This window comes from Vulpes lagopus, chromosome 12, assembly GCF_018345385.1.
Source record: "Vulpes lagopus strain Blue_001 chromosome 12, ASM1834538v1, whole genome shotgun sequence".
Lineage (NCBI taxonomy): Eukaryota > Metazoa > Chordata > Mammalia > Carnivora > Canidae > Vulpes > Vulpes lagopus.
In genome coordinates this window covers 59,024,569-59,040,972 of record NC_054835.1, presented here as the reverse complement: position 1 = coordinate 59,040,972, position 16,404 = coordinate 59,024,569, and the positions used below count along the sequence as shown (strand labels likewise).

General features: G+C 50.5%; 1 protein-coding gene across 2 annotated transcripts in view; it reads right to left on the bottom strand.

The window, feature by feature from the left end:
- Positions 1–16,404, bottom strand: part of RPTOR (regulatory associated protein of MTOR complex 1) — a 330,129-nt gene that overhangs the window by 243,509 nt on the left and 70,216 nt on the right. For both annotated transcript variants that reach the window (XM_041723779.1, XM_041723780.1), the window contains exon 3: positions 5,738–5,820. In XM_041723779.1, the coding sequence (XP_041579713.1) occupies positions 5,738–5,820 (83 nt within the window). The remainder of the gene's footprint in view (positions 1–5,737; positions 5,821–16,404) is intronic.

Genomic DNA, 16,404 nt, shown 5'->3' with positions numbered 1-16,404 from the left:
CGCCGCAGACGGCCAGGGGCCTAGCTGTGCGAGGCTGCTGTGCCTCCAGATGGGCTGCAGCATCACTTGCTTCTTCCTTAGTGCATTTGTGGTTTTGTAAAGAACTCACCAGTGGTGCCTGGAAGTTGAGTGATGGCCGAGGGCCACCGCTGCCTCTCTGCTCTGATGGAACACGACGGCAGGCAGGGTTAGCAGGAAGGAGCTGGGTATAAACTGGTTTTGGGGAGGGGACAGGAGGTGTGTGGGTAGGGCTGCCCAGGAGCACAGATCAGAATTCTCCCCGAACACGGTGCATGGAGCAGCTGTCAGGCGAGCAGTGAGAACGGGGTGAGCATGAAGTGCAGGGACGTGCTCAAAGCCGAAGCAAAAATATAACTGACGTGTCTGTCACAGGTACAAGTCTCAGCATTCTGGCGGGGAAGCAGTTAAGTCACCGTCAAAACACAACCATTAACCCCAAGAGGACTGGAAGGCTTTGCCTACCCTGTCATACAAATTTAACCAGGACCTGGTACAAGTGCTTCACACCAGACCTGAGCCACATAAAGTGTGAGCCATCTCCCCGGTTCCTACTTGGGCTGTGCGTCCTCGCTTGCAACGTGTCACAGAACACGAGGTGCAGAAAGCCCCAGCTTAGGACCCACAGAAAAGGAAGCCCGGCTGGTGGAGGAAGAAGAGGGAGAGCCAGCTGGCCTGGGGCAGCAGGACTGGATGATGATGTGAGTGGGGTGTCAGCGACGACAGCTCCCTGCCTTACAGGGCCATTCTCACCTGCTGTGCCACATCAGTTTGGGACTAAAGTCACCGTGTGACTGGCCCAACAGGAGCCACTACAACAAACAGTCCCCATCGGCCTAGTCCACAAATCTGTCCAGAGCAGCTCCCAGGTGGGGCACACAGCCCCACAGCAAAGCTGGCTGCCCCCTCAATAATCCACATTCAACTCTGAGAACCCCAAGTCAAGGTGGAAACCACTCACTCACAAGTCTTCACTGCGTCCTGCATAAAGCTCACTGGGGGCTTCAGGCGCCAGAGCGGTCAGCGTTAACACACCGCTCTCCTCTACTCCCCCCAGAGGAGCCACCGCAGCCTGAGGCTCCTGGGCGCCGTGACAAGCCCCAGGAAGGAGACCGCAGGCCAGGGCGCGAGTCACCAGCACGGCGGTGGGCTACAGGGCCCTTCCCTTAGCACCCTGCAGCTCAAACGTCTGGCAGCGCATTAAACGGGCCACTGGATGCTCTGTCCCTGAGATGAGGGTCAAGCCATCAGCCCCACCCCAGGGAAGAGGCAAGGAGCTATCCCACCCACATCCCCACCAAAACCTAAGTGCTGGGGTTGGCAGACAACACCCGGGCCTGAGGCCTGTGGGACAAGCCCATGAATGCCCCCAACATGAACGAAGCTGTCCACTGGCCTTCGCCCCCTCACACCAAACAGTGCAGTCATCGGGGCTGTCTGTTCAAGCTCGCTCTCCGAGGCACACGAGCAACTCCATGAGCAAAACCAAAGGAAAGGCCTTTGTCGCCTAAATTCAAATGCAACAATGATTTCCACGTAGCTAGTGACCAGGTGATGGAGCCCTGCTTTGTCCCAGACAGATTTCTCACCCCACACGCACTCTGCCGGGTGGGAAGCACTGCAAGAGCACGTCTGTCTAACAGGTAAACTGACTTCCATTCCTCAACTGCACATCGGCGGTGACAACCAGGGGGAGCATGGTGACCCAAAGGATAGGAGGGAACGCACGGCCCACATGCCGCCCCAGGAAGTGCACCCACAGACCTGGCTCCCAGAGAAGGAGCTCCTCCCACAAGCCTTGCTTGTTCTAGGGAAGCTCCAGAGGGCATTTGCCGTCATCTCCCCCCCCCCCCCCCCCCCACCGCCGCCCGCCCTGTGCACACACGCAGACTGCTAGGTTACTGCTACAAAATGCACTCAGGAGCCAGGGATCACTTCAGACACTGCCGACAGTGGCGTCCTCGCCGAGCCCCTTCGCCTACCTTAGTGAGCTAGACACACCTCCATTTGCTCTCAGGCCCCCCAGGAGAGCAGACAGTTCCTCAAGGAAAGAAGCTTTGGTCTGCAGCACTCTGGGGAGAGAGCAACAGGGCAAGACCTGCGTTTGTAGCCTCCCTTCCACTCTGGCCCATTACACCCGGCGCTGACCTGCCAGAGGCCTCTCCTTGTTAGGAAAGGCCTCGGACACATGCATCCTTCACTGGACCTGCTCCACTTTGTAATCCCCACTCCTGTCGCCCAGTCACACGCCCAGCTGGGACTTCCGGGGCCAGCAGTGAGGGCTGTCCATCTGCAGGACTGTCAGCTGGAACAACAGTTGGCATTCTTCCTTCAATCTCCTGCAGAACACAGATTTATGTACCTACGAGGTACTAAGGCAGAGCCTTAAATTTAATCAAAAGAAAAATTTCACTGGTGGCAAACTGATAAATTATTTAGACAAGGGTTCAATCGACCTGGAGAGGAAATCCGGGCCTGGTAGTCTGGCAGCCTCAGGGAAAAAAATATCACCATCACAGCTTCTCTAAATTCCTTCTTGACCCCAAATCACTTTTATCAAAATGTTTAATCCTGAATAGTTAAAGCTAGAAAGGCAAAGAGGAGAGAGCCTAAGGAAGAATGTCAACTCTCCGAGGCACGAGGTGGGCAGGTTTCCCGCGGTCGGTTCTTCGCTCCTCCTGGGTAGCACTGGGGTAGCAGGGTCCCACATGTCCCACCCACAGCCACACAGAGGCATGCAAACACGAATGAATATGACCTTATTTCCAGCTGTTCCACCTTTCTGAGTCTCACAGTACAGGAGGAAGAAAAGACCAGATTAGGGACATCTACATCAAAGGTCTAGAAATTTAATAACACTCCCGTCGTTTTATTGCAGATGGCACATCGGTTCTATCAGGGCCTTGCAGAGCGCAATAAAATAGGGTGAGTTTAGCTCTGCAATGTTTCAAAGGACCCTGATTTACAGTAAGAACAGGCCACCTTCCACACAACCATCTGAGGTTGGTAATTGTCTCATGTTTTGTGCAAACTCTATGAGGCCAGGTGCAGCTGGCCTCCCTCCCTCTCTTGTAACCCGCAGGAGCTCACAGAGAGCAGGGGGAAGCACACCACTTGCACCAGGGCACGTGCTGTTACTGCCCCACGACTGTCACCAGTGAGCCACTGAGCGCTCCTGCCGCTGCCCTTACCTTAGGCTCTTAGGTTTCTGAACAGGTGGATCCCACTGACAGTTGGAAGCAGCAAAATTTCAAACCTTTTCATCGTACTTAAAAAGGAATGCAATCGTCTTGACGTTCAAAACAGAAAATACTAAGTATTCACTGCTGTGGTTCCATGTCTTGATGGAAATGCAGGCAAAAGAGCCCCTCCACTGGCGTGAATGGCTCCTTCTAGGGTACAGCTGGCACTTCGTTCCAATCCCTCTCTACAAACCAGCCCCGATGGGGTCCCACTGGCACCGGTGCACCCACACCTTTTCTGAAGCACCCTACAATCTAGAAACATGACCTTGCAGATCCATTCTTGAAATCCCACTGACTCGAAGCTCGTTGCTTAGACTAAGAGCCAGCCGCCTGGAGGACGGCACCCTCTGTGCCACTGCCAGCCTCCCACAGACACCTTCCTGCCACCCGAGAGGGTAACTTCTCAACCCCATGCCAATTCTACTGTCATTTTTGGATCTGTCATCATTTCCCTCTCTGTAAATGCTGCCTGCCTTACATGGTAAAGCCTCTTCCAGATGCCATGGGAGAGATCTGCTCTTAGACAGAAATTTAGATTAAAAATAATAATAGATCCTACTTTCGAAGATTCCATGTACTGCCAACTAGTGTGAACTAGCTGATGCCTACCAAGCTAAACTAATAATAAAGCTAGCAGTAAATCGACTCTTAGCACTCCCCCAAAATTGTAAATCACACCAAAAGGAATAAACATACAATATCTTGAAATATTAAGCCCATATTCTGAAAGACCAGCTCTTTTTATGTAATATTTCTTTAAAAGGAAGAAAGTAATTAAAACAGCAGAGCATGTGCCGTGGAGAACACAGTTGGAAGATCTGAATTTATCTGCTTGCCTTCTCTTTTAAATAAATGAATCCAGCAAAAACCCAAAGCATTAAGTCAAACCCAGGAGATGGTCAGATGTAGGTAAGTCAGAAAGGCGTTCTTTTAAATTTAAACACTGCTGGTTCTCCACCTTCTAGATGCCAGTGACGTCAAGTCTTCCGACAGACATTACCTGTGTGTTGTCACATGTGCCCTGAAAACCTGTCTGCACTGCACGCACCCGTCAGCGCCTGGGTGGTATCACTGAGATCCTGGAGTGCCTTCAAAGTCCCTAAAGAAGCGATTTCCTACTGACAATAGTAGGCATTTCGACTGTCTCTAAAGGGATACACTGTGGAAATATCTCTCTGTGCCTCATCCAAGGCCCAAAGGCACTGTACTCTCACAAGAAAGGCTCCTGAGTTTTATATAACCATCAAGAGGTAATAAATCTAACAGAGGAGAAAGCAAAGCCCTCAGGCATAGATCAGAATCACCACTAAGAAACTGCCTTCTGAAGAATGGGAGTCTGTGGTTATTGACTCCACAAGTTAGTCTCTGCCGCCTCTCAACACATGGGGGACACAGTCCCCACCACCTAGTCATCCCACAACCATGGGCAGCAGCAGAATTGACCTGCGGGCACTGTGACAGGCAACAATGGACTCATTTCTGGCTGTTCTCTTAAAATGTAAATAACATACAAAGAATCCCTAATTCCAGATCACGGGGCCAAACAGTCCACAGACGAAATCCCAGGCAGGCAGAGTTCACGCCCCTAAGCCACTTGCTTCCATGAGGTAGACACCCAAAAAGGAAGGGAAGAAGACCGCAAAGGCTTAAGCGAGGCCACCCAGCCACCCACCTCGTGCGTGGCCGCACCCTACAGAGAATTCCAGAGCCAGCCCACCATACAAAGCTGAATGGAAAGGCAGCTCCATAAACACCCCAAAGTTCTAATCTTCTGCTACAATTATTACATCTTCAAATGGGCTCAAGAGCAAGGCTAGAGGAAGTGGGTCTTGGGGTGGTTCACGAGAAAACTCAAGATCTTAAAAGGCAATTTGACACAGTTACCATATTCCATGCCACTGTCTAAAAAAAAAAAAAAAAAAAAAAAAAAAAAACAACCACGAAATTGTAAGACATCAGGACATCAGTAACAAAAAGGCACAGTAATTGGTGACTGGCTCCCTAAAAAGAAACTCACCTTTTGAATCAAAGACAAGGCATATAAGAGCTGTCATCTTTTCAATACTGAGTGCTTTTTTCTCAACTGTTTGAAAATTGAAGACAGAAGGAATAGCTCTAACTAGTTAGGTTACGGGAAAGTTACTGAAAATACATTTCCTGTGCAAAAGAAAAACCATGATTTAAGAGTAACATGAGAAATGCTTTTCAGTGTCTCAAGGTTGTGGGGGCAAAACTCAGGCCAAATGAGTAAGAGACTGTCCAGCCCAGGGCTCCCACCAGTGTCCAACCACCTTCATGCAAGAAGCACATCCATGAGCCCAGGAGGCAGGGTGCAGTGAGGACTGGCCTGCCACCAAGGGACATGAACTGGGGGTCCGTAAAAAGCTCTCGCTTGGATTCAAATGCTGTTTGAAACCAAGGAATTGAAGCTTCCCTGTAAGAAAGAAAGAGAAAAGCAAAGAAAGAGCGCTTACCCTCGGCTGCCAGTTCTCGTACTGCTTCTGCAAATTCGCACCGATGGTTTCCAGAGCTTTCTGAGGCCCCATCGACAGAGGATCTGAAGAAGTAATAAAAAGCAGAAAGTTTGTTATTCGTGTATTTCCTCTGCTGCTGAGCCTCTCACGGTTTCCTCTTCTGTCACTCACTTCAGAGTCACCTTGGACTGAGGAAGATACAACTGGGGTTCTTCTGTGTTTAACCAGGTGTTGGAAACTGCTATGCCCCCAAACAGGCCACACCTGTTCACCTTGCTAGAGAGAAGTGGTTTTATCTGCGTTGCTGGCCGTGTGAAAGTTGCCCACCTCCCTGTGCTCACCAATCAGCCTCACAGTCACCCTGCACACCCACTGCCCCACTCCTGTGCGCCTGGACCAAGGTGGCCCAATGGCCAGGGGTGGGCCTCTGGGAAATGGCGGGGGTGGGGGGGGCGGTGCCCACAGCGAGAGCTGCATGGCGCTTCCCTCAGCAGACTCAGGAGGAAGATGGAAAGACAAAGGCCATGTGCTCTAAGTTAACTTCCCTCTGAGCTGGTTCATCAACAAAAACCACTTTTATAAGCACACCCATGTGTTTGTGGCTTACCCTCCCATTTTGGGAGGGCTTCCAGGGCAAATAACTCTAACCAGTAATTCCTCAAACTTAGTTGGTCTGGAGACATCTCTGCAATCTTTAAAATTATGAAGAACCCCAAACAACTTTTAAGTGGTTGTATCTCTTGGTACTTGCTGTATCCAAGATGAGAAATTTTAAATATATTTCTTTATTCATTCATTTAAAAGTAATAAGCCCATTACATTTGAACATAAATATTATGAAAAATCACTGTTTTACAAAAAAAAAATTAATGAGAATAGTAGCATTCTACCTTTTTTTGCAAATGCCTTTAACACCTGGTTTAACACATCACAGCTGGACTCTCCTATCTGCACCTGCATTCATCTGTTACAAAATGTGGTTCTGGCCGACAGAGGAGCAAAACCCCACCTCACACGCAGACATCACTGGAAACGAGAGGCCACTTGAAATAGCTTTTGAGACAGTCGTAGCTATCTTCTTTGATGCTACACCAAAACTCGACACGTGGTAGCTTCCTAAAGACTATCGGCAATGTGGAGTCTGAAGCCACAGCAATGAACCTGTACTCCATGGCATTAAAATCCACTGGTCCATCGTGCACTTTGAACGGATCCTCTACCCAAGGATGACTCTGTGTCATCATCACTGGTCATTTGTAAAATACTGGTGCGCTAAGCTCTGTGCATCTTCTGTAGGTCATTCTCCAATATCTCAAATTTAATCACCAGCAACAAACACTTCCAGTTGTTTTCCTTAAATGCCAGTTCACTTTGTTCTTTTCCAGAAAACACCTGCCCAAAGTCCGTCAGCTGCTCCTCCACGCAGAAAGGATGTTCCATGAAAAGAGCAGCTAGTTCAGCTTGGGACTCTCCCATCATGTGAAGCCCTCCCTCTCTGTGACCAGGAGGCGCTGCTCAGCGTCCCCCCCTATCGTGCCATCTACAGATGTGCGTCCAAAGGTTGACATCCATCTGTAAGACTGGGTGTCGGTGCGGAGTCAGAGCACCGAAACAATACCTTCCCTGCACTGTTTTCACTGTCCTTGTTGTCCACAAACTAACACTATTTCTGCCCCAGCCTCCCCAAAGTGTCCCTCTCAAATACTGCCTTCCATACAGTTACAGATAACAGCTTATCTCCCCTCGTCTCCCCCACTCCCCGGCCATCCCCTAGCCAATCCCACTGCAGTGAGGATGTAGGACTGCTCTCTGTAGAAGTGGAATGGCTCCCAAGAAAAGAGCCTCAAGGGACCAGAGGACAATAACGTTCACATCATCGGAGTCTCACAATGAGAAAATTAAGTCCAGAGCTCAAAAGCAGTTGAAGATATAATGCCTGACAACTTCCCAAATTTGACAAGAAATGTAAGCTTACAGATTCAAGGTCAGTGAACCACCAACAGGATTAACCCAAGAAAATCTATATCCAGACACATCCTAATCAAACTGTTAAAAACAAAAGACAAAAAAAAAAAAGTCCTTAGAGAAAAATTGGTTCACAAAGGATCAGGAAGGGGAGAGTCTCTGGATTTCCCAACAATCCTGAAAGTTGGACAGAACAAAACAAATGTCCTATGAAAATAACATCTACCTGATATTCAAATCTGAAGGTAAAATAGAGGTCTTTTCCGACAAGCAGTCACAAAATCTGTCCTGTGTTCCTCTCCTTGAGAAATAAAGCGCAAATAAAGCAGTGAAGGACCCAGGAAAAGAAATAGAAACGACAAGATGTCCATGAACCAGATCCAGAGACAAAGCCAACCCAACAGGAGCAAGGGGGGGCATTTTTAAAAAACAAATAGATTATTTGAGCACTGGAATCATTATTGATAGCACTTGACAGATCTACTGGAATATAGGTTAGGAAAAAAAAAAAAAGATGAACCTAAGTTTACAGAAAATTTAGCAGATAAAGGAACTGGCAACTGGCAATAAAGGAAGGACAGAGAAAAGAGACAGCTTTCTCTTAATACACTCTCCAGTACTGTATGAGTTTAAAGCTATATGCATGTATTATTTTGATTTTTTTTAAAGAAGTATAAAATTAAGTAACAGGATTTTAGAATTAGAAGGGACCTTTACCACTAGTGCGTCAAAGTCATGGAGGACTTTTTACCATACTGACGCCAGGCCCTACACCCTGGAGAGTCCAATTCAATAGCTTCAGAAGAGCCCAGTCAGCTAATGAGCAGCTCTGGCTGAGGAAAACCTAATGAAAATTGGGTTATAATTAACTTATCTGGAAGAAGTATGGTAAATTTGTTTCAATCCGTAACTAAAGAAATTAGATGTTCATCTTCATCTCTCTTTGTTCTGGTAGGAACCAAGTGCTAAGGTCTCAAAAGAATTATAATCACCCCAATCAACTGTGCTATAATCTAAGTCACAGGACTGGCAAGAGACAAGAATAAATCAGAATCTGGAAAATAAAAATTCAGGGCCACGGCGAAGCATAAACAAAGCAAAGGAAAGCAGAAAATATCAACAAACAGAAACCATTCAAACAGCCACGCCTCGTGCAGGAGACCGGGAGAGCAAATGCAAGAGCCGGTGTGAAAGCATCCAGGGCATCTGTCCACACCTGCGGCACCCACATGGTCAGTGTTATGGCTGGAATCTACGCTTAAGAGAATGGAAATGGTTTCCTGTGTAAAAAGATAAAAGGCCAGTCCAGGAACCACACTGCTCAGCACCAGCTCATAGGCGTGCCCTAGGAAGAACCACAGCAGAGGGAGGAGGGAGTGCCACAGGTCCCCAAGTCACGGAGAAGGGGCAGAGCTGGCCCTCCTCCTGGGACTCCCTTCCCTTGGAAAGCCCAGGCCCTCCAGCCCCACACCATCCTCTCCCATGTTCCAAAGAGGGCGTGCCGACCGTCTGCCAGAGCTGGAGGGCTGCTGCCACGCAGCCCTGAGCACCCCGTGGCCGGTCCAGCGCCCCTCACTAGATGTGGCCGCCTGACAGCAGCACCCCTCTTCCTTCCCTGCTCTGGATCCAAATCCCTGCCTTCCCAGGTAAGGGGGGGGCGGCAGCCTCTGGCCACTCATCAGCCCGGGATCAACCCAGCGGTGCTGTCACATCCTGTCTACTGCGAACCCCTGTGGCCAATTAACTGCCTGATTTCCTCCCAAAGGTACCATAGAGAGTGGGGCAGGGAGACAGGAGTGGAACAGGCACAGGGGAAGGAAGAGGACAGGGAAGTGGCGCATTTCGGACCGCGCTCGCTACAGTAAGCTAACCTGGGAAACCAACTAAACCAAGTTCCTGGTGGGCGGTGCTGACGCTCCAACCCACCTGATGAGGGTCAAGTGGACACAACGTGGGTCTGCGATCGGAGTGCTGTCTTAATAAGACGCTTCTCCTCTAGGGCCCTCACGGGTTTCTACTGAAGGAATGAAGTGGGTGGGCAGGTGGTGGAAGGAAGAGGGACAGTAAGTGACATCTGCATAAAATTTTAGCCTGGCATCAACCTCCCCGCAAGCTTTTCAGCATAAAAAAAGCTCATGATGCACAGAACTTCACGTTGATGGGAACTGCAGCCACCTACCCCAGGGCAGAGGAGAGAAGCTGAAGTTCCAAGTGGTCAGGTGATCTCAAGGTCACAGGCTGGCGATAGTGCCAGCAGTCACCCAACCTGAAAATCTCCCCGTTCTCTCCACTCTTCCTTCAGAAGAGCCTGTGCGTCACCATCAACTACGAACATGCTGGTCAGTATTGCTGCAGCACCTGGTGCAGGCACCTCCTCCTAGCTAGGTTCTGGAAGATTCTGAGCAGGGCAGAAGCCCAAGGTGCAGGGCTCTGCTGACCCAGTGAGCTCTTCACCCACTGGAAGATGAGCACAGGTGAGCCCTTTTAAAGCAATTCTGTGATGTCACTCCTCCCCGGAAGAGCCTGCAGTGCCTGTGCTATGCTACCACTTGGTGAAAATAAGCAAGACTAATTTCAGCTGTCGGGGCACAGACCAGGGGCAGGGCTGGCTGGGAGGGGATGAGAGACCTGGCTGGACTTGGGGGCTGCTGCTGAGGCTGTTTCTTGATCTGTAATGGGTCAGTCTGGGAATTAGCACACCTTTCCGTATATACGCTATCCTTCAGACAAAACTTCAAATTTAAAAAAGACATGCAAGGGCAGCCCGGGTGGCTCAGCGGTTTAGCGCCGCCTTCAGCCCAGGGCCTGTGGGCCTGATTCTGGAGTCCCAGGATCGAGTCCCACATCGGGCTCCCTGCATGGAGCCTGCTTCTCCCTCTGCCTGTGTCTGCCTCTCTGTGTGTCTCTCAGGAATGAATGAATGAATGAATGAGTTAATTAATCAATTAAATCTTTAACAAAAAATAAATTAAAAAGACACGCAAGAAGAGCTCCCAGGTGGCTCAGGTGGTGAAGAGTCTGCCTTCAGCTCAGGTCATGATCTCAGGGTCCTGGGATCAAGCCCCTCCTAGGGCTCCCTTCTCCATGAGGAGTCTTTCTCTCTGCACCCCCATCCCCGGCTTGTGCTCTTTCTCTGTCTCTCAAAATCTTTTTTAAAAACAAAAATTAAAAAACACACAAGGCTCACTCCTCAAAGAACGTCTGTACTTCTTTGTAGGTTGTCTTTATGTGGACATTTCATAGGTATCTGTTAATTGACTTACTGGCTGAGTGCTGCCTCCTGGATCAAGTACAAATTTCTCTGTATGGCCTTCAAGGACTGTGCCACTAATTAGTTGTTTAACCTTGAGCAGCTAATTTTGATTGAAAAAATAATCATGGCAAAGGGCCACTTTGAAATCAGAAGTGGTTTTTAATGGCTCTGTACTGTGTCAGCCATAATACCCACACGCATTTTACCATTAGAAGCGTCTTTGGTGGGAGGCACCTCCCCTGAGGCGAGGGCGGAGCAGGGAGCTGGCAGTAAGGCCCTGGCCCCTGCCGGGCGTGGCCCTCCCAGTGCCCGCGGTCCCGGGACAGGAACCATCATCCTACTGGGGCCTTGTCTACACTGCACCTGGTCCTAACCACTCAGACTCACCCACCCACACACGCACAGCCGCAAAATAGATGAAGCGGCTCTGTCTCCTGTCACGCGAGCCCCAGGGGCTGAGACGAGTTTCCAGAGCTGGGGAGATGGCTGGATGGCGGTGGCTCGCACAAGGCCCTCTGCACGTGGTGGGAGTCCGAGCGGCTACACCTCGGCAGGGAGACAAGGAGACACTGCTCGGGGAGGCCAGCGTGACTGGCACAGAAAACAGGGTCTCAGCTGAAGGCCCCCGACGCCCGGGGGGCCCAGCCTGTGCCCCAGGGCTCAGCCCCCACAGCTGGGCCCTTCTCTCTCCGCACGGCCTGTCCTGAGTCGTCCACCCGCAGCATCTTCGGAGCTCCTGGCCACTCAGGGTGGCCCCTGTCACCGGCCCCAGCCCCACGTCTGCGGCCCTATCGGAAGCAAGGCCGAGGCCCGAGGCAGGGCTGGGCAAGCCTGAGGGCACGGGAAGGTGTTGGCTCTCATCAGCCTGAGTCTCTGGACCCCACGGCGGGGGCGGGGCGGGGAGGGCTTTTCTCTGAGGAGAGGATAAGACAGCTGGGTGCCTCCCAAATACTCCCTTAGGGTACCAGAACTTCCCGGGGCTCCAGCATTCTCCCCTCTTAGGATCCCGGCTGCCTCTGACAGCGCACGAACAATCTCTGCGCTCAGCGAGGGCTCCTCCTGTTGGGCGTTCAGCGCCTCTATACCTGCTTTCAAACAGAGATTTCTCCAAGACGTATGGGCACTCGCTGCTCTTAGCGCGGTTGTTTTTAGTATTACGCTGTAGCATTTAATGTCAGGCCATAAAACAAAACAGCCTCTCCCCTGCTTCTCTGAGAAGAGCTGAGTGTCACTTCCATGAAATAAAACAGCATCTTATTATGTGGCAGAGTGGAGGGGCGGGGGTGGGGAAAGGGGTGTTGACAGCCAGCCGTGCCGGGCCCGAAATCCCAGCGAGCTGTAAGGGCCCCTGCGCCAGGGCCTTCCCTGCGCCGGGGAAGGGGCCTGCGCGTGCTTCAGAACCACACAGTGAACCTTCTACTTGTTTATTCTGGCAACAACGATTCCTGTCACCATCAGAAAACCTTAAGGGGCCACTTCCCGAACACAGACAGGTCCAATCCCTGAGCCTCTGGAAGCAGGTGTCTCGCCTATGTGTGCCGGCAGCACGTGCCCAGGGACGCCAACACAGACTGGAAAGTAAGAGTCTCCCCCTTTGTCAAGTTACCCGCACCCCTCGTCCCTGAGGTCAGAGCAATTTCAACTAGCACGGACCGTCTCGGCTGGTTTGATGTGTCTGCAGCCAAAAAGCCATCAACCTGCAATGCATCCCACCCCTTGGCACATCATAGGCGTAAGGTAAAGCACAAGAGACTCTCACGTTGTTACCTGACATAGTTAACATCTACTTTGTAAGATGAGAAGCATCTAGCAGTCTACTCTCAGACATCTGCTGGAGACCTCCAGCCCAACAGAGCAGCTGGCACGCGTACTGATGGGTGCATGACGCAGGCCCCGTTCCCGTCTCTCAGAGTGAGCACACAGGGGCAGAAGAGAAGCAGACGCAGGAAGCATTTCCAGTTCCCACTCAGCACTGGGGGAGGAAAACAGGCATGCGGCTGCTGTTCCAGCTGCACACGGTCTCTGCACTGAGCCCTCCCAGTGAACCCTCTCCCCAACCAAGAGGTGGGTACCATCACTGCTCCATTTTGCAGATGAGAAAACTAAGGTCTCAAATCATGAAGTGACTTGCTGAAGTGAAGAGCTGAAAGGAATAAAGCTGGGGCCTTGATGAATGCAAAACCTTTGGATCTCTGGTGATGGAGTACATACAAAACCACAGACCAAATATACTGTGGAGACGGGCTGCCTTCTAAACAGGAGCACCCTTTAAGCTAGTGGCCGCACCAGCCCCTGCAGAAGTCTTCCTTGCGACTCCTTCCCTAGCCATGACATACGCCAGACATTTACATCTTGGAAAAGCCAGAACCAACCTATCCTCAGGCCTATGTGTCCTTGTGCCGCCAGCCAAGCTGCCCCACGGCCTTCACTGCCTGAACCACTTGTCACAAGCAGCGCCCCTCCCCGCACACTCAGGGCCCTGGATCTGCTCCTCTTCCCCTGGGAAGCTGCTCTCCTCTCAACACCCAGAAGCACTGGCCTTCTGCAAAATGTAACCCCACTCATCTCCACGGCCGGGCCCCAACTCTCAGTCCTGGCTGCCGCATCATCATTGTGCCTGCAACCTACAGCACTTGCTGAAAACACTAACCCTCTTCCTGAGCAAGCCTAGAGCCCGAGGTGGGGCGGGCGAGGCCGCACCTAGGGGATGAGGGGTGGCTCCGAGGGAGCAGCCCAGTCCTGGCAGGGCATCTCCGTGGAGGGGTTGGGCACCTGGCAGGGAGGAGGGCAGATACCTGAGGGGGAACAGCAGGGTAAAGGAGTGTGAGAAGGGTGCAGACAGCACGGTGAGAAGCTGTCTCACACAGCAGCAAGGATACCTGGAAACCACATTAAGGCTGTTGGAAAGGGAGTCACCAACATGGAAAAATCCTGTTGGGTTGGAAGGGAGGCGGTTCTTAACCTGTGCAGACGTGACCGTGTGCACACGGAGACACACGTGCACATGCATGCATCTAGGAGAGGGGAGCAATAGGACCCCTGTTCCCACGAGAACACGGGCACCCAGATCACAGTTTCTCATCTAGATGCCCCAGCCCGGGATGGGGCAGGAAGGACAAGCTGGAAGGAAGAGAGCAAGGGCCACATAAGCCAGTGGGAATGGGGCGGGCTGCCGATCAGGAAACAAGCAGTGCATCAAAATAAGCAACAACAACACTGGATTGTAACCCAGTGAATGAAAAAGAAATCCATGAGCTCACAGCAAATTCCCTCAAAGTCTGATGAGGAATACCCGCTTAGCAGTGATGCACCTCTTCCCAAAACTCGTCATTGCCTACAAAGGGGAAAGGGGGCGTTCAGAGCGGAGAGTCCGGCAGCACCTGCTTCATCAAGCGGTAAGCAAGTTGCATAACCAGTGACGGGATAAATCTACTCATGTGCCACCTGACACATGTCGTGGGAGGAAGGCAGATCTCTGCCGTGACACTCCTGTCGAAGAGATACAACCAAAATTTAATCCTGAGGAAACATCGGGCGTTCTTCTAAGCTGAGCCTATGATCCTCTGGGTGTCAGGGTCAGAAGGGTCAAGGAAAGCCTGAGGACCTGGTCCAGTTTGGATGGAACTAAATCCAGGGCAAGGCACGATGTGGAGCCAGGTCCCTGTGCCACAAGGGCATCCTGGGACAGGTGGTGCACCTGGATGTGGTCTGAGGCTTATGGGGTGGCAGAGTGCCCACATTCACCCCTGGCGGTGATGGCCACGCTGGGATTATGCCCGTGGAAATCACAGTAACTCACTGGTGATGGAGCTGCACTGCAGGAGCTTACTCTCCTGTGAAGCAGGAAAAACGCTGCTTAGCTCTGTGCTAGCAAGTTTGGGATTTTTTTTTTTTCCAAGATAAAAATTGGAATATGCACTGCTAGATACCACTGCAAATTTGCCAAAATCAAATATCCAGGATTCTTCTTTCTCTTATTCCATACTGTTGAAATCAGAAGGGCCAGCCCTACTCAACTTTTTAAATAGGAGCTAAATGCATATTTTTTTAACTTAGAAGAGGTATATGCCCTTCTGAACTCAAAATCTACTGAAATGAGTACAGATTATATTCCTAAATTGCAGAGAAATTTTAAAAACACAATATAAAATACCTATTCAGTTCCTGGATTTTTCATGGCAAGAAGGAAGTAAGGAATTCCTTTCATTTTCACCGACATAGTCCCATAAACACCCATCAGAGACTGTGTGAGGACGGAGGAGAGCTCTTGTGATTCCTTGGGGGAGGAGGGGTGCAGGAGAATGCCTAGAGAATCTAATAGAATCCAAGGATCCTCGCCTGGAAGGTGCAGTTCCGTAGTCAGACACCACCACCCACACGATGCCAGAGGGTTCACGCGTCCCCAGGAGCACACGCTGGGATCCAGGTTGAGAAGGCTTGTTCTAAAAACCTAATGTAAGAGTACTTAAAGAGGGAGAAAATAGAACACGATTGGTAAAATCCAGCTTGGACAAGGGGTAAATGAAGTGGAAACAGTCGGCGGTGGCTAATAAGAAGTCAATTTCACCGGCGGAGACGCCAGGATGTGGCACACGGCCAGGAGGGCCTCTAGGGAAATCAGCCACGGGGCCGCTTCTCTGTCACTGGCCGTGGGGGCCGAGAGGCCTGGGCTGCACGAGGGGAGGCGACGAGCACAGACGCTCACCCGAAGACCCTGAGACACTGAGGCAGGCAAGCCAAGTGGGAAAAACAACACTGTTTCCAATTCAGCCTAGAATATAGGCGTCCCCCCATCCAGAAGTAGACCATTCCTCCAACACCTCTCCTAAGCCAATCACGGCTTCCTGCCAGCAAAAACCCTCTGGGGGTTCTTTCAGTTAGTAAAAAACAGGCGCTAACAGAGGTCTGCTAACAGAGGTCTCCAAGCAGCACAAAGCTGGCCTTCACACAGCAGAGGAAATCTGTCATTTGCAATTTTTGTTATTTAAAGTAGATGAAGGGAATTTCTGCTTTTGCCAAGGGATGGAGAAAGCCGTGGGAGTGGGGGTGCTTTTGCCCCCAATCTTATCAAAGAGAGAAAAACAATCTGCGACAGAAACAAAGAAAAACCCACACATCACTGCTAAATTATACCAAAGTTTAGAGAAGAAATAATAGCCAACTCGCTACCAACTCTTCTATGAAACAGAAACGATGGGACTGTTTCTCAACACATTTAATGAGGGCAGCATTATCTTGCTACCAAAACCAAACAAATATGTTACAAGAAAAGACAACCACAAACCAAAATCACCCATAAACACCGCTGAAAAAATTTCTTAACAAAATAATAGCCATCAAGTCCAGCAATATATAAAAAAAAGATAACACAAGTGGGGGTTATTACAGGCATTCAAGGTTGGCTTAATAACCAAAATTCACTCAGCACGATCTACTATTATAAACAAAC